Here is a 21,540-nt window from a genome sequence, read left to right as displayed (position 1 = left end):
CTAGCAAAATGGAAGGAGTTGGCTTTATGTGTAAGAAACCCTACACAACCTGATGCAAGTCTGTGAGTAGAAGTAGTCTCATTTTCGTAGTGTTTGCCTGGCAGACTATTTGTAATGTTGAGTCTTCTTGAATGTCTTTGGGTTTTACTTGTTTCTGTGAGAGTTGTTCTTGGCAACGTGTCCCTGATCCTGCTGTGAGGACGATGGTCTTTCCTGCAGAGCTGCAGGACCACTGTGTTCCTAGCTTGAGCATCAGTAGTGCTAGAGCTCTGCCAGTGCCCACCTCCCTTCTACAGACCGGTTAGTATGAACTTGAAACATGGCTTAAAATAAGCCAGTTTTGTGCACGTATGTGTGTTGGAGAAGCCAAGTTGGGGCAAAAAGTTAGAATTCAGGGTTTGTATCCTCTGCGGTTTTAGTTTAAATGGACATACTTGTGTCTTGTCTTTATATTGTAAACGTCTTACAGTAGAAGGTGTCTTTTTTCTGTTCGTATGATTCCTGTATGGTGGATTTCTGGTCTGTGGCTGAGACCTGTAGGAATATAAAAGCTGACCAGTGAGTGGGGAAACTAATAAAGACCATTTTATGCCTTTGCTTCCTATGTTTCTAACACTTTTTTGAGTTTAAAGTGGTGTCTTTGTTTAACTGCTGCTGGTGGTGGCTTTTCTTTGAACTCATCTAATTGCCTTTTGAATTCAAAATTACTTTTTGATACTCCTAGCATCCTTTGGCAGTGAGTTACACAGTTTAACACACACTAAGATGCCTAAACGTTCCCTGGAAAATACCGTAGGAAAGGAATTGATAGTTCAGCTCTCTTACAGAGCTAGTGAAGGACATTGAGCAAACAGATTCTGGCTTGTTCCTAAGCCTGTTAGTGAGGCATTAGCACTTCCATACTTAAACGTCTTTATGGTTAGAAGGCCTCTGAATCACAGAAATACTCTCATCTGCTTTGGAATTGTGCAGATGCCTCTGCGTGCACCTCATATACTTGTCAGCAGAAGTAACCTGTAATTTCTCACTACAGGTAGTAACATAATTATATTCGTTTTGTTTAAAAACAAAAAGTGAATTTAATTTTATTCCAGGCAGGTATGTACTGCTGCCTGCCTTGTAATTACTTTAGCAGCTGAAAGACTTAAAAACTTGGGAAGGCAAAATAATCACAACTTGGATTCCTCTGCTCGGTGCCACAGAAAATGAATGTTCAAGGCGTTCAAAACCTGGCGCCGAGTGTGTCTTTCCTTTGCCCCGGCGTGCGTTAGCTTTGTCTGGGTTTGGGGACGGGTGATCAGGCGGTGCTTTTTCTTGCTTACGCGCTGTCATTGCGGGGAGCCGCACGCTAATGAAACCCTCACCCGGGCGCCTTCGCTATTGGCAGCGCTGGGTCTTGAATCTCTCGCCCTGACAGATGTGGTTAGGATTAAACCAGGATCTCGGCACCTGGGTAGAGCATTGTGCTGCTGAAGAACGTCTGCGGGATGAGTTTTAAAATCAGGGTTCTGTCTAGGCGTCAGTAAGGACATCTGGCACACAGCACAGAGCGTGAATTTCTGTTTTCTGACTACGTTTCAGGTTGCATAATTGTATTCCGACTGTCAGAACGGCCTCGGAAAGCTCAGATGGAGAGCTTAATAGCTCGCTTCTCCAAACATAAGCAGGGTTTGATGATGATGTGTGCAGCCTTGAGAGCAGGGCCTTGTTTCCTGACGCTTGCCGTAGGACAGCAGTGGTACGCACCGTGGTAGGAGCCAGCAGAGCCGTGCAGCACCGGCGCCCGCCGCCTTCCCCCTCTCCTGCCGCTGATTGCTTGGGAGGGTGATGTGGTTGCTATAAATACCATCCCCTGCAGAGCGGCTGGGGATCGTTCGGCATGAAAAGCTTCATTTAAAGTCAATACTTTGTGGCGTTTGGGATCTTCCTGCTTTTCATGTTTTTGTGTTGCGCGGTGCTGGCGTGTTGTGACCTCTGCTTTGGTAGCAGGTCGGGCTCGTTGGCCCTGCGCAGGCAGGTTCCCTCCGTCACGCTGCGGGTGGCCGTGCGTTTGGGGAAACAATTCGGGGTGACAAATGGTATGTTCTAAGCCTAGTACTTACTGCTTGCTTTATTTTTTCCTCTTGAACAGTGGAATGCAAATAGCTGACAACCAATGATTTTTAAAATTGTTCTGTTTATTTTATAAGTTCCTTCAGCAAACCAGTTTGCATTATGATCCGATGGGTTAATGTTTACTCTGTTTCTGTAGATGAAGCAGCTTTGGCAGCGTGCAAAAACATTGGATCCAGTTCAGAATCCCACTTCAGGGGTTTATTTTTTTTCTTCTGAGGGGAAAAAAGTTAAGCATTTTGGTTTCGTTATGACTTTTTTTTTTTTTTTACCATATTTGAATATGGAGGGAATGTATGAAATGAAAGTTATGTGACTGTGCTGGCTAAACCGATCTCACGTCCTTCTGATTGTGACATTGTGATCCTCGTACAGAACTCTGGCAGTTGCTCTTTACTGTGATTGGGTTTTCTGAAATTCTGGTTTTGGTGGCAGGTTCAGACTTTCAGAATAGGGCTATGCCCATGCACTCGTATGACATCATGGAAAATCTATCACAGGAAAGAGATTCTGTGTTGCACACAACTGGAGGCTGATCTTGGGGGTTTTGAGCCAACTTGGTCAAACCTACTTATGTAGGACAGCACGAAGGGTCAGAGCCGAGTTTCTACACGTGCGTGCACAAGCACACACACAGACAGAAATACACAGCCCTGCCCACACCCCGTCACCCCTGAATCGGAGAGAATTAATACTGTTTTGTCACTGAGGCACACTGCGACATTACCGCTGTTGTATTTTGGTTTAAGTGTTGCTCATACGTTCGGTGATTTGATTAATGTGTTCTTCAAATCAATGAAACACAGAGAGCCGTGCCCTGATGAGCCTCTTGTTCCTTCTTCACCAACAGGCTAAGATGCCTTTTGATGCCAACAAGCTGTACTGCAGTGAGGTGCTGGCCATTTTGCTCCAGAATAACGATGGTGAGACATGCCTCTGGTATCGATATTCTGCTAGGGTAGGATCTAGGCTTCTTTCAGATCGCAACAGCACTCTTGTGCCTTCAGCTTCCCTTTGCTCGCGCTCTCTCCCGCGCGGGTGCTCTCTCGCGTACGCATGCGCCCTCTCTTCCTCCGCAGCTTTTGTACTCTGTCAAGCCGTATTGATTTTGTTCGCTGATGTATCAGTGTTAGATGGCTGTAAAATCTGACAGTTAGCTTCATTTTTCTCTTTCTTTTTCCCCTTCCCCCCACCTCCGTCTAGACAACAGAGAATTGCTTGGGGAGCTGGATGGGATCGATGTGCTGCTTCAGCAGTTATCTGTGAGTAATTCACATATGCCCTCTCCTCCGTCAGGAGGCTCGCAGGCTGGGTGTGAGGAGGTGGAACGGATTCTGGGTGTAGCACTGTCCTGGGGATCTGTAGATACTGAAGTACAGCAGTGCTTTATATTTAGTGGTGGCATAGTCCCTGAATAACTGCCACCTGAGTGTATCATCCATGGTAAGTGAGGTTAATCCCTGTTTAAGGATGTTAACGTTGAGGTACACAGAAGTTAAATTATTTTGTTATAATTGCATGGCAAGTTGGAGATAGGCAGGGCTGGAATTTGGCCATCTTCAGCATTCCCTACTCCAAGCACTGTGCTGCGTTGTGCCTACGTTTGAGCTAGCTGAAGGTACTGTGTTCGTAGTTCACTTACATTTCTTGAGGTGGTACTGTCTGCGGCCCCCTCGGGTACGCGTCGTGCCCGGGAGCTCTCTGGTAGCAAGCTTATCCACGTACTTGGAGAAGCGCGCAGTCGGCGAGTTTGCCGTGCGCTGTGGAGGCCCTGCGTCGTCCTTCAGTCACGCGTTAGGCGGCTGCGCGTTCGTTGCCGTACAGCCAGGGCAGGAAAAAGGGCAGCGGAGTTGCAAGGGAGAAGGCACCGGTGACGTGTATGATTGCTGCCTTACGCATCTCGGATGCTGAAGGCTTGTGATGTAAAATGTTCATGTGTACTCTACAAGAGCGTGGACCAAATTGGGCCCTCCATTTTGGGGTAATTTTGCTTTCTTTGTCATGCAGGTGTTTAAACGACACAACCCTAGTACAGCAGAAGAGCAGGAAATGATGGAGAACCTGTTTGACTCCCTTTGCTCCTGCCTAATGCTCAGTTCCAATCGCGATCGCTTCCTGAAGGGCGAGGGTCTGCAGCTGATGAACCTGATGCTTAGGTACCCAGATAACTTTGTGATTTTCTTGCCTGTTTTCGACATACCAACACATGTTCTGGCTAGATATTTGTAGTTTTCCGTTCATAAAATTTCTGTGTTAGCGTATTTGTCTGTCTTCTCTTTCTTTTTTTCCAGTATGTGGGTCGGACCTTCTCAGACGTACAAGCTCTGCTCTTTGTCTTTAGCTTTGTTTCCTAAGAACTGAGGTTGCTACAATAGCTGCTGAAAGTAGCAGTGCAGATCTATCTGGCAGACACCCAGATGAAAGCATGCTGTAGGTCAGGCCGCTAATCCTCTAAGGGTTTAAACGACCCCTATGAGGGTAAGAGAGAACCTTTGGATGTCACGAGGGAAAACGTTTTTCCTTTTGTTCCCCAGTTCAAGCTTCACTGTGTTGTGTATCCTCTGAGCTGGTGAATTTTTGTGGATGTTGATACAAAAATTGCTTTCGTGAAATAAGTAAGCATTTCTTCTTGTGACATCTTTTGTCACACTGAATCTCCACGGCTTCTCTGCTCTCTCTTCACTTTTGCTTCCTAGCCGGGTACTGAATTGTGTCTTCTGTGCTGACTGCCTTCCTCCAGACCTCAGGACAGGGCGCAGCGGGGCTCTGTCTGGCTTTCCCTGGTGTGCTCGGCTGCGTGCCGTGGCTGCTTAGCAAACGCCAGCGAGAAATGACGTGTTCCTGCAGTGCATGGCTGGGTAATGTGCAGCAGCGGGGAACTGAATAAATAACCAAACGTGGATTATTCAAATAGGAACACTGGGTTTTCGTGAGGCTAATTAAAGAAAAGCTCCAAAACTAAGTACGAGAGCGCAGCCTCCCTCTGCCTCGAGTACTAAGCTGCTAAGCTAGCCTTGCAGAACTAATGACTTGGAGTTCTTGTGCCGTGTGGGTGGGACTCAGTGTTTGGATTTTTAATAGCTTTTCCCCCATTTTTGGACTCTGCTGTTTACCACTTTCTGTACCAGGATCCCAGCTGGAAAATTATGACAAGAGGAAAATGTCTCCCTGGATGTATTCCCCCTCGCCAGTAGCTGTGAAGGGGTTGGGAGGGACAAAGCGTGACTTAACTGCCAGCAGCAGCTATGTCTAATGGAAGGAGTTTCCAAGACCTCAGTCTTTTGATGCTTAGGAACCTAACTTATTCTACAGTCTGAATGGGATTGGTAAAGTGACAATGGAAAAAAAAGTAACAATTCATGGAATATTTTCTAGAAGCCTATCTCACTACTGTCCATAAGCATGGACTATACTGACAGTTGATTATTTTATTTTTTTTAAACTCTTCTAATCTACTTCAGATAAGTAGAAAAGCTGAACAACTTCTTACCTGGCTGTTTGAGTGAATAATGTGAGTTGATAGTTGACTGAGTCTTATCCCCAAACCAGCTCCCTTCTGGCCCCGATTTGTCCTGTGCTAAATCTCATGTAGAGAGAGCAGCACCTAGTTGGACACAGAGAGGAAACTTCTTGCTTCTGGTGATGTCTTCAGACTAGAGTTGAAGGCGTTAAGCTGGTACTGTTATTGCTGATTCATGTTTTTCCTCTTTTGAAGAGCTGCCAACCACTTTTCTTAGTATTTCACACTATCCATGTTGTTGATATGTCAGTTCCTTCCTATACGCAATTTTCTTTTTTTGTCTTAATGCTCCTAATGAATGAAACGTCAGGATTCTGACACAGGTAATCAATCATGTGTGTAACCTAAAACGTGAAATCAGCGATACACAGCACGTGCTTAAAGCTACTTGCATACGTCAGGCTGACTGGCCGGGTCAGAGCCGCGATGCTGCCCTGAAGCTTTTACCTCTGCTACGGGTGGTATTTCCTTATCGGTGCTGTAAGCTTGCTTCTGGTAGGCGTGCTGCAGACGTGGCTGTAGCTGTGATATTTAAGTAGTTAACTCAGATCTTCAGGACTGCAGGACCGCGGTGCTGAGCTCTGCTATCTGTTGGCATCTCTTGAAAACCAGCTTTCTGGGTTCTAAGCGTTGGTGCTTTGTCAGTAGTAAGAGAATGAATGACGTTAGAGTCAAGTGCTCTAAGGAGAGCATAGGAGGCGATAAAGGTAGAAGTGCTGGTTTGTGGTGGTGAAAATTAGGGAACGGATGCTGGGAGAAGGCGGCTACGTTAGGAGGGGAAGCTTTGGGCGCGCTCAGCGGCTGCCGTGGAGGGGTACTTGCTTTTGCAGGTCATGGTGTGATTGAAGGTAGAAAGCTCTGCTGGACTTGGCGCTTTGGTGAGGAAGAGAGAGCACGTTTCTGTAGCTTTCAAACCACCAAACAAAGCAGAGTGTCTGAGAACTGATGCTGCAAGGTTTTGGTGTTTGTTTGCTTGTGGGTTTCTTACATATTTTAATATCCAGAAGATATTAAATGGCTGTTAGTTCTGTTAACCTCTGTTATCATTGGGAGTTCTCTTGGTGCATGCGTAGAAGCTCTTAGGGGTGCTCGGTTTTTCGTGGACAGTGCTGCTTTGGTAACTGCAGGCCAGCGCTGAGAACAGGGAGTGAACCTTGCTAGCTGTCATCTGGAGAGCTGCACTGGTGCGTTGCGCTTCTGTATCTTCCCGGTACCTTCATGATAAACAAAAAGAATAGAAATGCCATTCAGTTGTGATTGACCACCTCGCCCACAAACAAGGCAGAATATTTTTCTCCCCTGTCGGTGTCTTCTGAAGACTGGGGGGAGAGATCTGTTATTTTTTGTTTTTACTTTGGAGGCGGTTAATCATTGTACCACAGTCTGTACAGATGAAAGGACAAATAAGCAAAGTTGAAACTTTATTGACATGATGTGAGATAGATAAGCTGTGTGAGAATAAAGATATCAGGCTTGAATCTCCATTACTGTCTTCAAGAACATAGCATTCTGTATCTAGTGCTACCCAATACATCTAGCCAAGTTGTTCTGTTAATAATGGTCATGCACACAGACCGGCAGAGAAGCGTAGCGTCTTTCAGCTGAGCATTTAACATGCTCGAGAGATTCCTATAGACAGTAATGAAAACAGGGCTGCTTTCCATTATGCTGAGCCTTAAAATGTATGGCCAACGGCGAAAGATTATGTGGTATTTTGTGAAATTCTACTAGTTTATGGGGAGACAGTGGTAACACCTGAAAATGAGGACAGTGTGGCTGATGTGCTTTATGTGCCTGTCCATAGCGAGCCGTGTCCTGGCCTTGGCGCGGTGGTCTCGGGCTTGCGGTGTGGAGGGGGACTTGCAGTTGGCCACTGGGAGCGGAGCTTCCCCGAGCTGGTACGTGGGCAGAGGGGTCTGGGAGAAGACTGGATTGAGAAGGACGGAGCCTGGGGCAGCAGAAATGGAGTAGGAAGTTTTGCAGTAGGATGAGAGCACAGGTATATATATAATTACTTGATTTGCATCTCTGCAGCAATGGAGGCTTGTTTATTTTATGGAGTGTCTTTATCAAAAATAAGATGGTTTATCAAGGTGGTAGCCACCAGTGGAAAGCTTATAAATGTCACATAGAATTAAATTATATATATATTTTTTTTTTTTTTTTTTAGGTCAGGAAGCATCTTTTAGTACACAGTCCCTCAGCCTTGCCTTGGTAACCTAAATGCAGTTTACCTTACAAAGCCAAAAGAGAGAAAAACAGGCTTGTAATGTCAGTTCCCTTGCGCACACTGACAGGAAGCTTATTGCTTTTGCTGTAAAATTGTGTTAAGGTTTGGAGGAGATGCAGCCGCTCGGTTCCCAGGGGATGTGTCAAGAAGATTCTCTGTTGCATAGGAAAAATGACGTGTGGCTTTCCCAGTCACTAACCGAAGGCGCGTGTGTATGCACATAGACAAATGCAGCAGCGGGAGCTTACGGAAACGCGCATCACTTGGGCAACGCGATTTTCTCTTCTGCAGCTATTCAGTGGCTTTTCTTGACCCTCAGAAAAGCATTTGCTGCTGTACAGCACAAACAAGGTGAAAATGGACAATGCTGTACAGCTCCCCAAAGCTTGACTATAGCTATTTCAGGGTGTATTTTTTTATGATTATTAAAATCCTTTTATGTTTTCTTGTCCTGCTGTTCCTAATGACCTCATGGAAACTTAGACTGTCTCTTTACTAAATCTTCTGGTTAATTAAACAGAACCATTTTATGCAGCACTTTTCCGGGAAATCTAATATTCTGCTTTTGCTAGGATTTTGGAAAGTGAGAGATTGTGTTACGCTAATGTGGAAAGTCAAAATAATGTTAGCATGTCTTCTTTCTGAAATAATGAATGTACCAAGAGAGTTCTTTCAGATGTAAAGGTATGACAAGGAAGAAAACAATGGTTAGCAAATAAAGTTGTAATCCGGAGCTCCCTGTGAAGGCTGAGGTCGCTCCCTATTTGGTGATATTCACGTATGCTTGTCTTTGAATTAGCGTTCAGCTAAAAGTTCCCTCAATAAGCACAGATGAGACTAAGATAAACTGCTTGCCCTCCGGCAGAATAAATATTTCAAATAAAATCAACTCTAGACAGTCCAGTCAAGCAGGTATTGATCTCTAAAAGCCTGAACTTAAACCCAATGAATATTCCAGAGATCAGCTCTGTGCAGCCTTCCTAAATGCTGATCAATATGCAATTACTTCCCCTGAAAACTTTTCCTATATTGTCTGCCTAAGTCGTACTTTATTTTTGGCTCCCTGTAGAGGGGCGGTGGGGTGCTGAGCCCCCTCCTGCACTGCCCTCTGCTCCTGCGCAGAGCTCGGTGCTGCGCCAGACCCCAGCTGCACGCGGTGCCTTCAGCAGCCGCTTCGTGCCCGTCGGAAGCGCCCGCGTCTGCGCTGGGCAACGTAACTTTCTTTGAGGCTAGGGTGTTAATACGTGGGTTTTTAGTCTGCGTGGTGTTAGGGGTTCACAAAGGTAGATCTCCAGAGGGAAGGCGTTTTCCGCAGCTCTCTGGAGCCTGGGCTTCAGGAAGCCCTGGACAAGAAGACCCTGCTGACGGACGTGAGGCCCGGGTGGCCGGACGCGGGGCGGCCCAACGTGCGCTGTTTGCAGGCGGGCAGGCTGGTCCCGCGCCGCTGGGTTTGGTAGGCGTCTGCAAGGGCAGCGTGGGTGCTGCCGCCGCCACGGGGGGAAAGAGGAGGGGGCTGAACTGCCCGAGCGGTTTGCTCTTTGTAGATCCTTATTCCAGGTCCGCAGGAATATCCGAGCACCTTACAGCACTGCAGAGCAACTAGCGTGTGTCCGAAGAGAATTGTTCTCTCGTCTCTCCAGGGGAAGAGGAGAGCTTATTTCTGGGGGGGGTTATTTTTATATGTGCGTGTAGCTATGTATTTGTTAGAGAACAAATTCTCCTAGAGAAGAGGAAATCGGAGGAGATGGCCACACGCTTGGGGCGGAAGGTGGTGGGGCTTGCGACCGTCCTGCCCTGGGAAATGTCCTGCTGGCCTGGCCAGGCCTTTGGGGATGCTGGGGGCTCTCCTGCAGCTCGCAGTAGCTCCTGCTGGCATTTACTGGGTCTGCTGGTTTTATGGGCTGTATTTGCAACTGCTTTTTCAGTTCCTGTTTCACAAGATATTTTAAATTTTCCCCTGGATGAATTATAAATTCCTCTGTGCCTGGTTTGAGAGCTACAGGACTTTTGGAGATCATTTTCAGACCGTCTGTGTGCAATCGGTGGGAGTTACCAGCATCAGCATTCTGAACTCGCAGTAAACCAGAATGGCCCAGAATCTATCTGCTTCCTTCCAAACGAGACTTCTGGAGATGGGGTTTTCTTCGTTACACCTGACCACCAAGCTATGCTTACCAAACCTACTCCTTTATTAAACTGAATTATTGCTAGATCTAAATCCTGATCTTTTTGGGGTGGCAGTATTTGCCTTGTGTACCCAACCCAGTGTCCCCTGCCGTTTTGTGCTAGTGTTTGTAAGGTGGTGAAGAAATAACTTCTTCAATAGCCAAGAAATAAAAAATAAGAAAATAAAACCATAACAATAAAATATATAAAATGAAATAAAAAGAAAATGGAAAATAAAAAGAAATAAAAGACATTTAAAAAGAAATAACCAAGAGAATAGTCTCAACCATAGTTTTGAGAAGAGTATTTGTCGATATAATGTTTTGGCTTCTTGCAGAAAATCTTGCTTAGAGCTCGTGCTCTGACTCTTCATATGTTCCTTGTCATATTAATTTCCCTTTTCATGCTGTCTCTTTAAAGTAGCGTGGTCCGGAGCTCCTCGTGTCCCTGAAAAGTTTAACTTGCAGCTTTCTTTTCACAGAGAGAAGAAGATTTCCCGCAGCAGTGCCCTGAAGGTACTGGACCACGCCATGATTGGACCGGAGGGCACAGACAACTGTCACAAGTTTGTGGACATTCTTGGTCTGAGGACCATCTTTCCACTCTTCATGAAATCACCCAAGAAGATAAAGAAAGTTGGAACAACTGAAAAAGAACACGAAGGTAGGCATGTTTCCAGATCCTTCTTGTCCTGGAGGAGGTGAATGGAAGGCAGGTGTCTGAGCAGCCCCTGCGAGGAGGAGGGAACGGCGCACCGCCGGTCTTTTCAGGGCTCCTCCTGCAGCTTTCAGGTGCAGGCAGCCTGCCCGCTCGCTGTCGCAGGCTAGCGGTTGGTGACACACTTGCCCTGCTTGTTTGGTATCAGCGGTTCCTGGTGATTCCATTTCATGTGCTGTTAATAAGTTACTTCACTCCTGTAGGGTCTGTTGTTTGAAGCTCTGACTCTTTGATGCAAAACTCTTTTGAAAAGAGTAATGAGGCAACTACAAATGTCACCTCAAAAGCAGTGTTTTCATGGCTCTGAGCACTGAAGTGTGACTTGATGAACATCAGGCATTGCAGAAAGAAACTGCATGCTTTTGAAGTTGCCTTTTTTTTTTGTTTTCCTTTTTCTATTTTTTTCTCTCTCCCTTGGAAAAGTCTGCTTTAACAGAAGTCTGCTGTGGAGTATTACTGCAGGACCTTATGCTGAACTGAATCTAGGGTCAGTCCCTCCTGCTTCTGGTAACATTACCTTTTCCATTTTGTTGATAATTGACTATGTCTTGGAAGAAACTTTAAATACTGCCAGTGATGCTTGAGGCTTTGTGCCAGTTCATTACTCATCTCAGTTCTATGAAGGGTGAATATTGTCAAAAGCTGAAGAAGTGTGAGTAGGTCTCAGGCTTGCCTAGTATCCATCCTTAAGTCTTGCAGCAAACCGAGGGAAAATGGAAGGAAACAGCAACAAAATGGGAGCTCTAAACCCAAATACCCTGCGTTGGTACTGTCCTCGCAGCTCGGGTGGACCCAGATGTCCCGGTGCTCTCCGCAGCAAAGGCAGGCAGGCGCTGCCTCCTGCAGCCCTTGCCGGGCGCTGGGCTGCGGCACTGGCTGGGGCTGAGCAGCCCCTTTCTCTGGAGGAGCCGCAGAGCTGGGGGCAGCTCGGTGGGCATCTGCTTCTCGTCCTCCCTGAGGACAGGGTGGTGAGGAAGAGGAGGGGCAAATCCAGCAAGTTTTCTTCTTGAAAACTGTGCCAGTGGTGAGCTGGTAACTGCATTCGTTCTAGAGCACCAACGTTAAAAGATGATAACGCTGTTAACGAAGGCAGCGGCTTGGCGAGGCACGCGTAGGCTGCGACAGCGGCAGAGGTGGGGCTGCGGCGGACGGTGGGTCGAAGCAGGAGCCGGCAGCGCCCTGGGCTGTGCGTGCACAGGTGGAGAGAAGGGGCTGCAGCCCAGCGCCCGCCGCAGGAGCGATTCACACAGGCTGCCAGTGCTGGCTGCCTTATCTGTCTTGTATTGTGTTGCTTGGCTTGGCTAGATAATGGTGGGGAAGAAATGCTGTTGTGTCTTCTGCGGTTTATGCAATAAAATTGCAGAGAGTTGCACTTAGGTGATGGATTTAGGGGATGTTTTGAAATCTTCATTTGCAGTATGAAAATAAGGTTGTTTAATTCTTACTGAGAGAAAGCTCGAGCTGGAATATGAGCTTCTGAGTAGAGATCTGGGTTTGTGGTTCATGTCATTGGCTTAATTTTTCAGTTTGGGAAGGTGAGTTCATCTCATCTGCTTCATCTTGAGACTGCAGATGACATCTGTGTGCGGTCCTGGCTACTGTGAGGATTAGGTAGCAGTCTGGAAAGCCCTAACAGGGTCAGCTCCTAACTATTTCTGTGATAGGAAATAAAGCAAATCTGCCCTCAGGAAAATGGAGTGATCTGTGCAAACAGTCTTCGTATCATACCTCCGTCTCATTAATATTCAGAAGAAATGGAGGACGTTAAGATGAGTCCAGAAATCGGTTTTATTAAAATAAACTCTCCCTAAGACACAGTGGTAGGAAGTCCAATTTTCTCTGTTTTGCATCACTGGGCAGGTGAGTTACTGAATTTCTAACGACGGGAGTTAATTGAGATGTTCAACGGGGTTCCCCTGGAGCCTGTCACAGACATTGGCCTGACACGTGTATAAGCAGCATAGTATGTGTTTTTACTTTGCCAAGTGTTGCACCAGCAATACAGTAATTACTCTGTGCTCGGGAGCACTGCTGGGTGATGGCCGGCTCCTGCGGGCCACTGGCTGAACAGGAATGCTGCAAAGACTCCTTGGTGCCTGCTGGTTTTAAGGGACGTGGCGCAGGCCTGGCGTGATTGAGAATCGATGCCCTCTGTGCTGTGTCGGTCCTAGGAACACGCTTCTTCCTGCGTCTCTCTTTGTTTATTTATCAAAAAGAATGCTAGTGTTCAGTCTTCTCTTGTCATCTTTTCTTGTAAAAACTTCATCCTATGTTCAAACTGTTAAAAAAAAAAAAAGAAATTGAAATTAATTAGACTGATCCTCTTGTGCTAGGAGAGCGTTCGTGTATGTGTCAAATAGAGGAACGTATTCCTTTAAAGGATTAACTAGAATGGCTTTGTAGCAGAGGCATCAGTATTTATTAAAAAGCAGTCCTAAGGAGCTGCGCTGTGAAGGCGTTCCCTGTAATGCCATTGAGACTGCGTTGGGACAGACGCGCTTGGTTATGCTGCAAAATACCAGCTTCGTAATGGGCTGCTCACGCTGCAGCCTAATTACCCCCGCTGAAAGGACAGCCCTGATAAAACGCTGCAGCACCGGGTGAGGTACCAGAGAGCTCTGCCAGAGGCGTCTGGCCACCGAGCCTCGGCCTCCTCCACCCGCCCCGGGCGTCCCTTTGTCTGCGGCTGCACGCGTGCCGTGCCGCCGGGCTGCCGGTACCGGCCGCGGCTGGGGCTGGAGGGTGCTGAGCTGTCGCTGGCAGCAGAGACCCTGCTTACTGGGCATCCGATGCTCGCCTTTGGAGCGCAGAGTCTTTCGTATGTGTCTGGTGGTGCTAGGAAAATACTCCCCTTGTCTTTATTTTATCGTATTGTTGCTTTTTACATAAGAGATAGTCTGTAAAACAATGTTTATTTTATTGTCTTGAAGGCAGTGTTCTGAATGTGACAAAATAATAAATACCCTGGTGAAAAAAAATCTCAGGGTGACTGACTTGGTGAGCTTTTATTTATTACAGAAATTTATAATCCAAATTAAATTTGATAAAAATAACTTTTCTGTAATGTATTTCTCTCTTTTTTTAAAAGCTCGCATAAAGGTGCCAGTGCTGGTTAGCTACATTTTAAACACTGTCAGTGTTTAAAAATTATTTTACTCTAGGGAGCCTGTGAACAATTTAAATCCAAACTGCTCATATTTATGCTTTATACACACTGTGTAATTAGGAAAAAAGAAAGGGAAAATTTCTTAACCATCTTTATGGATGATCTGAGCCTGAAGATTTGGCTGGTGGTGTCTCACTGACTGCGCGTTATCTGCAATTGAATTTTGCCTGACTTTGTATAGATCATGATATACTTCTGAGGGTATCAGGTTTGGGAGAAAAAAATCTCATTTGAAGCAGTTTCCCTTTTTCTGAGGCAGTGAAGCAACTCAAAGCAGAAATATTTTGCAGTTGAAGACAAAAGTGGCTTAGAGGTTTCCTGTGTCTGTGGGCTCAAAATACTTGTGAGTATCCGGCCGGTTCAGCCAGCCTTAAAGAGAAATAGCCCGTCGCTGTAGAAAGTAGCGTGTCTTGGACAGGGTTTTGTTGGGAGCTTGTTGAATGGTGTTAGCGGGGTCCCCCGAGGTGCTGCTTGGCAGTGCGTGGAGCGGGTGGAAAGGCGGACGAGGCAGGTTGTAGGAGGTGGAGAATTAATGAGAAGTATTACTGCAGAAATGCGTTTAATTCCACTGGATGCTCGGTGTTTATTTTTGTGATTGACCGCTCCCTGCAATCTTCCTGATTAAGGACTGTGACCCCTCTGGTAGTGTCATCCAAACGGGTGTCAAGTCACAGACTGAGCGCCGCGTACAAGGTACGATACGGCATAGCTTGGCCGTAGCCTTTCGTGTGGCTCATCATATGGTAAAGAAGGAACACATGGTACTATAATATAGCCTACCTATCGTGAGCGTTGGTAGAAAGGTAAAGACCAAATCACGGAGAAAAGGTGCTCTTGGTCAGTCTGAGACTGGGGACTACATCATACATGTAAAATGGTGAGATCCGCCGTGTTACGGGGTTTTGTGCGTTCTGACGGGGCACCCAGCGAGGAGCCCGGCTGCCTCGTGGCTTCGGTGGACCTGAGCTGGAAGGGCAGAGAGGCGAGCGTCTACTGTGCGTGATTGCAGGGAGCGAACGGGAATTTGGCTCTGGGTGGGCCTTGACATAAATATAGGGTAAGATTTGAAATAATGCTTCTGTATTGTGAACTTTGAAAGGCAGGGGATGCTGTACGAATGTCTGTGTTCTGAAAACTCTCCTGTCGCAGAGCCAAGGGTCAGCTTATCTTCGCTGTCCATAAGGGTGCCGGGTCCCTTGGTACTGGACTTCCCGCAGCAACAGTCAAATCAAAGCGTTGGGTGATAACTTGAAATTCTTGAACAGTCTCAGTGAGCTAAAAATGGAGAAAACACAAATTCCTTCTGAGTTAGAGAGCCTGTAGTGAAGCAGTCATAACTTGCTTGATAGGCTGTATGTTCTCCTGCTCTTTCTCAGGACAGTTATTTGCTGTCTAGTTTTGCTCACTTGGAGAGTCTAATGAACGATAAAAGGATGTTTGTCCAATTCATCTTCATTTAAATGCCTTCTCTTGACTTAGATGTCAGTTTTACTTAGGAATGCTTAATTTGATAACCTGAGAATTAGTTCAGCCAATTTCTAAATGAGAATTCCTGTCACTGTGTTTTTTTGTCTGTTCGCCCTCTAAAATAAGGAAGCCTCTTTTGGAGATGCATGATAATCTGCAAGGCCTCCTACCCTGGTCTTTAGAGTTCTGCGAGACGCTGCCTTTAAAAAACAGCAGCAGCAAACCCCATTTCTTAATAAATATGCTCTTACTCCTTAGTAACATACCCTGAAAGGCAGCAAAGCCCTTGGAATGAATACCTGCTGCAGCACCAGGCTCCCTGGGCAGGGAAAAGTGAAAAGGCAGCAACAGAAAAATGGCCGGATAAAGAGCATCTTTGTTAAGTGAACCCCCTCTGCCAGCCAGCAGAAAATACTGTTCGTGTGGTGGTCTTCTGAAGGGAGTGGCTCGGGAAGGCATCCGTCCGTCAAAACAGAACTTTATTATGCCGATTTGTTATTTCACCGTCAGCCCTCCAGCATACGACAGAAGTCTGTTACTTGAATGAGCCATGGTGCTGAGTACAGAGTTAAATTTACCTCAGTTAAAGTTAGCATTCTCTGTTACAAGAACGTCGCGAAAAATAAACTTTCTCAGTTGATAGAAAGGATTTTGTTTTACGTTCAGCATGATGCTTGGATTCCCACTCAACAGGGGCATTCTGTGGAGCTTTTTCAACCTTTACCCATCAGTAAAATCAGTATTTCTTACTGTTGTCAGTATTTTAAGATAAGATTTTTCTCGGCAAAATATTTGGAGATACTTGAGTTGGTTACTCTTTAAAAGTGCAGGGTATTAATGCATATGAAGAGGTAAGCTTATTAGATGCTACGGCATTGGGATAGCATGTCCCTGGTGCCGCCTGTAATTCTGTAATGAACCAGAACGCTAGTGGGTCCTCCGTGACGTCGCAGGCTGCATCGCAGAACCTCTCTGAACGCGTTTCCTCTGCACCCAAAGCTGCGCAGAGGAGAAAGCAGAAGTCGCCTCTCGGCCCTCCGCCTCTGCTGCGGGCTTAGGCTGGCTCGGACGCACGCCTGCTCCGGGTGTTCGGCTGCGCGGCCTCGGCACTCGGTGCCAGCGTCCTCCCTCCCGCAGCTGGGGAGCTGCCGGTCCTCGGGATGGCCAGGGGCTTCGCCCGGCTTTCCCGGCAAACAGACGTGAAGCTGCGGAGTTTTGTGTGTAGGAAGGGTGGAAGTTTCTGAAAGAGGTGTTTTTTTTTTTCCTGGTATTTTCCTGCTCCTACTTAGAAACCACAATTTATCTTTACAAGACAGAAGGCTCTTAAATGTATTCTGCTGGGTTCGCCAGAATACCCTGCTCGCCCACCTAATGGCTGCTGTCCCCCTGCGCCCAGAAGCCCGCGCCTTCCCCTTCCTCCGGGAGGATGCCTGCCTCGTCTGCGTCACTGTTGCAGGGGAGCGTGCTCGAGCTTCCTCCCCTGCCAGGCAGATGTCCGTTATAATGAAATGTAAAAAAAAGGAAAGGGGGGGGAATAATAAAGGCAGAGGAGTGTAATGTTACGGCTTGATTTGACAGGACCTCCTGCTGTTGCAGCTGCCAGTGCCAGCCATGGAATAGATTAATCTGTATTCCAACACGCCGCAGCTGAAGTCAAGATCGATCTAATTAGGGTGTTTTAAACACTGCTTGCATTCTGAAGTCTTCGTGCCTGTCTGGAGAGGGAAGGGCTCCCGAGAGCTCGAGGTGATCCTGGTCTGCGCAGGACTCTGGGTGAGCAGACACGATGTGACCTGCCGAGGACCGGGGGTGCGGCTGGCACGGCGCACGGCACAGCAGCGTCGGTGATGGGTGCGTGCCAGTGAACCAGCCGATGGGGCAGAAAACACGGTTATCTGCTCATCAGAAAGTAGCCTCTGTCTTCCCTTATCCATGAATTTGTGAGATTTTGGGATGTTTATATGAAAAAAAAGTTGTTCTCGATGCATACTAGCTGCCAGCGGATAACCGTTATTCCTATAAGGGAATCTTTGGTGGTGCTGAGCGTGGCTCCTGGTGGTGTTTGCTTTCAAAGGAAATACAGTTAGTCGTTCTTAGAAATGGGGGCTAGGCAGCAGCTTCTGCCTCTGGCCTTGTCTGTTGCCCTCCTTGAAAATAACTCTTCTTGTGCCGACGCTGTGGGCTTTGGCTGAGCATTGGCACGGTTATTTAGAAGTTCCCAAAATATTCAGAGGCAGGCAGGCTGCCCGAGGCGTCGCCCGAGGGCCATGTGCAGCTTGTGGCCTCTGCCTGTCAGCCGAGATCAAAGCTGGGCAGCTGCAGGTTTGCCTTTCTGAGGACTCGGAATAGCACCAGCTACTAATCGTTTTCCAAAGAAGATGCAACCCAGAGCAAGTATTGTGATCATGGGCTTCTAAAATTTTGCCTATGTGAGGTATATATTGGTGCAGTCCGTGGGAAAATGGTGAGACCCCCACGTCCGCAGAAACCTTCGCTCCCAGGTTAACGCCGCTCACTTCTGATTGCTTGTGCAAATGCTTTAATTCATTGAATAACGGATTGAGCCGCTGATCCCATCGCACTCCTCTTACCCCAGGGTTTGTCCTGATTTTGGCTGGTGTCCTTGCACGTGGATGTTCGTGTTTATTGGGCCAGGAGTTGCATTATGGCGTAATTGTGATTTTTTTTTTTTTTTTTTTTTTTTAGGGGGAGTATGAAACACACTAGTGCATTTTTTTTCAGGAAGCTGATTAAAAAAAAAAGGTTTAGATCAGAAATATTGCTGTACAATTTTTTTTGTTAATGTTTTGACCAGGCAACTAAATATTTCCTGGATTTTCTGGAGCGATATGTTGAAAGAATAACCTTATTCTTAAAAAACCTGTGTCAGCTTCTTTAGAATTCTCAGTAGTTTTAAAGATTTTATTGATAAAATGGATAAAAATCTGCATATGAGCACCAAAGCAAAAATGATGGCTAAAATACATTTCCTAGTAAAGGAGTATTGAAAAAAAGCAATGAAGTTATATCATTGGTGAGACTATTACTACTAAAATACTGTGTCAACACTTCTAAGCACTTCTAAAAAAAGAAGGTTTGGGAAACATAGTGTGAAATACGGAATGCTGGCTTCTTTCTAAAACGGCAGAGCATCTGTTGGGATGTACTCTAAAAAAAAAAAAAGTCTTCATTTTGTTGTATTCTTTTTTCACCTTAAGAAAATAGGATCTTGCCAGGACTCTGGAGGCTTTTACAATATTTTTAATGTAGACACTTAATTTGGTGTCGCTTTTTGTGGAATAACTGTTTCTCAGCAGCGTGAGCGTGCACCAGCATACCCAGCGCCATCCTTCACCCCCACGTTATCCTGTCGCAGTGACGGAGCAGCCACGCGGTGCTGGCCACCCGATAAACCTGTTATCTCCGCGGCTCCTCCTGCCAGCAGCTCTCCAGTCTCTTTGGTACATGAAAAATTGACACCACCTCAGGCAGAAATCTGTTTCTAAGGAAGCTACATTTATAAGCAGCTAATGGAACGGGGGGTGTGCGTGCGTGTGTACAGCCTCTTCTGTTTGCTGCCCTCGTGTAGCATGCAGATAATCTGTGCTACGGAGAGGGCAGACGCGGCTTGGAGAGGCAGCCTCCGTGCCTTCACCTTGCTGCGAGAGCGTAAGCTGGCAGCGCAGGAGCTCCCTGCAGACGCGTCGGTGTCGCTTGTTCTTTGTGCGCTGGTGCAATCGATCAAGGCTTCTTGTGGCTCCGGGCGAGGCAGCGCCGTGGAAATGCGTGTTAAAATGGTTTGATGGCAGTAAGATGATGATCCCTTTCCTCTGCACGTTGCATTTTCCTCTCTGAAAATAACAAATCTTGACACCCCTTCTCCTCTCCCCACCACTGTGGGTGAGGAAATGTTTATGGCCATTATTTTTCATCAGTCTTAATCAGCAAGATTAAAGTGAGGACATCTTGGAGAAGTTACAGTTTTGCATACACTGAGATGTCTAAAACATAAGGTCTGTGCTTAATGCAGACCTGCAGGCGGGAAGCAATACCAAATGATTTGGCAAGGGAGAGAAACTCGTGCCTCTCATTTGCTTTGTGCCTTTGTGCTTGGTTTTATTTCCCCATATTAAAACCATATACTCTTTGATATTGCCAACGTCGTTTCTTGTGTTGGCATGCATTTTGCAAATGATTTGCCTGTCTGCATCCCCTGTGATACCGGGGTGCAGCAGTGCGGTGTGCGGCCGCTCTGCTTCCCTTTCACAAGAGGAGGAGGGCGGCCGCCTTCCCTGGGCCCCTTCCCTCGCCTCGGACTGGCTCCCGGCGTGCGTCGGTTCCTCCACCCTGGAAACCGTTTGCGGGCAAAACGAGAAAGAGCCAGAGCATGAGAGTTATAACGAGAGCTTAACTCAATGTTCCAAACCCAGTATGATTTTATATGTGTCTTGTATATAAATTGCACATAAAACTGATGAATCCTTCTGAAGAAACAAGGACACAGAGAAGCACTTGCTCTTGTACTTCACTGAGGTCTGGTGCAGCCAGATATTAGTGGTTAAAGAAGCGTAAGACACCCTACGTCAAAAAGCGTGCTTTTGGAAAAGATCACGTTGCTGTCTGTCCCTCGAGGGGCAAAGAGCTCGAGGCCCTGTTCAGGAGCGCTGTGCTTTTGATCGCCCCTCGAAGCCGGCGCCTTGCAGCAGCGGGCTGCGGTGGGAGCACGCCGCGTTGGTGCTCGGGAGGAGCTTCTGAAAGGTCTGCAAGGCCCGGAGGCAGCGATGGTGCCCCGTGAGGGACACCTGTGTTCCTGCAGAAGGAGCTCCTCAGAGCTCAGTCCTGCTCCTCCGGCGGAGACCAGCACCGCTGGGGTTTGGGGCACTGGGTTCGGCCAGCTTTCAGGGCGAAGCTGTGGTTGGACATTAGCACAGATGTTGTCTCCTGTGCGCTTGCCACGTTGGCTTTTTACTTGGTGCCAAGGTTTGTGCTGTAAAATATGCCCCCCAAATGCAACTGAGAAGACCACAGAACATGTTTGTTTGGTCATTTCTGGTTTCTTGTGGCCCATTCATATTCAGTCCCTGGGATTTTCTATAAATATAAGCGGTTTGTTTGAGTATTTTTTACTCTAGCTAATACCAGTTATGACTCTGCAGGAGCTGCATGCTGGCACAGTTATTCCTTTCTCAAGCTCTCCTGTTTCTGTAACCGTCCCCCCTTGGTCACCTAAGGGCCATTTGAGTGACAGGGCCGGCTCTGGCTGCTTTGGGGCCAGGATTCCTTCTAGCCCCCAGGGAGGAGGCAGCGTGCTCTGCCTTTAGCTGCGATGGAGGGTGCCAGAAAGAGTGCGTGCTGCCAGCCTGGGGAGGTAAACCGGCGCCGGACGTGTGCTTTACCTAAGGTGCTCTTTTCAGGTCGCTGAGGAAAAGCAGGATCAGTGTCGGCAGGAGCAGTGCAGCCGAGCCAGAGGAGACCTCGCTAGCTGGGCTGTGATGGGCGAGGAGCTGCCCGTGCTCCCTGCAAACACGGCTCGCTGCTCTCGCCACCGCTCTGCCTCCGCTCACCGGTGATGGGAAGGAACCGGGGTTCCGCTTATCAGCGGCTACACGCCGGAGTGCTAGTAGTAAATTTAATGGCATGTTACAGAGAAAATAAGCTCCTGTTCCTGATCTCAGCATGCAATTTTCATTTTGTATCTCCAGAACATGTCTGTTCCATCCTGGCCTCCCTTCTGCGAAACCTGAGAGGGCAGCAGAGGACACGGTTACTGAATAAATTCACAGAGAATGACAGTGAGAAGGTGAGTGCTGAATATGTGTCTGCAGTCCCTGGGGTACCAGGCTGGGAGGATACCCGATAACGGCAGGGTGCCTGTGCACACTCGCTAAGTTACTGAACAGCCGCTATTGTACCTGCCTGTAGAGACGCGTACTCTCGCAGGCCACCGATCTCTCATTCATGTTGTTACCTACAGCCTGGAGAACTGGAAATGCCTTCAGTGCTTGGCCTCCCGCATCACGTGTGCTCTCGTTTTCTGGTGCTCTTGCACGTGGTGGTAGCAGTTCTCGGTCCTGGGTTGTGTCTCTCTGCTGGAGCCTGATCGTGTAGCGTGTTGCGTGGTATTACGTTGTGCTGGCTCTGTGAGACCGCGGCGGCCTGGAA

The 21,540-nt window shown here is 47.3% G+C and overlaps 1 protein-coding gene across 1 annotated transcript in view; it reads left to right on the top strand.

Moving 5' to 3' along the window:
* Nucleotides 1-21,540, top strand: part of CTNNBL1 (catenin beta like 1) — a 55,532-nt gene that overhangs the window by 20,208 nt on the left and 13,784 nt on the right. The window contains exons 8-12 of the mRNA XM_082326092.1: nt 2,963-3,035; nt 3,316-3,374; nt 4,120-4,268; nt 10,510-10,691; nt 21,081-21,178. Of these exons, the coding sequence (XP_082182218.1) occupies nt 2,963-3,035; nt 3,316-3,374; nt 4,120-4,268; nt 10,510-10,691; nt 21,081-21,178 (561 nt within the window). The remainder of the gene's footprint in view (nt 1-2,962; nt 3,036-3,315; nt 3,375-4,119; nt 4,269-10,509; nt 10,692-21,080; nt 21,179-21,540) is intronic.

Source organism: Platalea leucorodia, assembly GCF_965183815.1.
Source record: "Platalea leucorodia genome assembly, chromosome: 13".
NCBI lineage: Eukaryota > Metazoa > Chordata > Aves > Pelecaniformes > Threskiornithidae > Platalea > Platalea leucorodia.
Note: the sequence above shows the minus strand (reverse complement) of the source record. Positions and strands in the feature narration are given on the sequence as shown.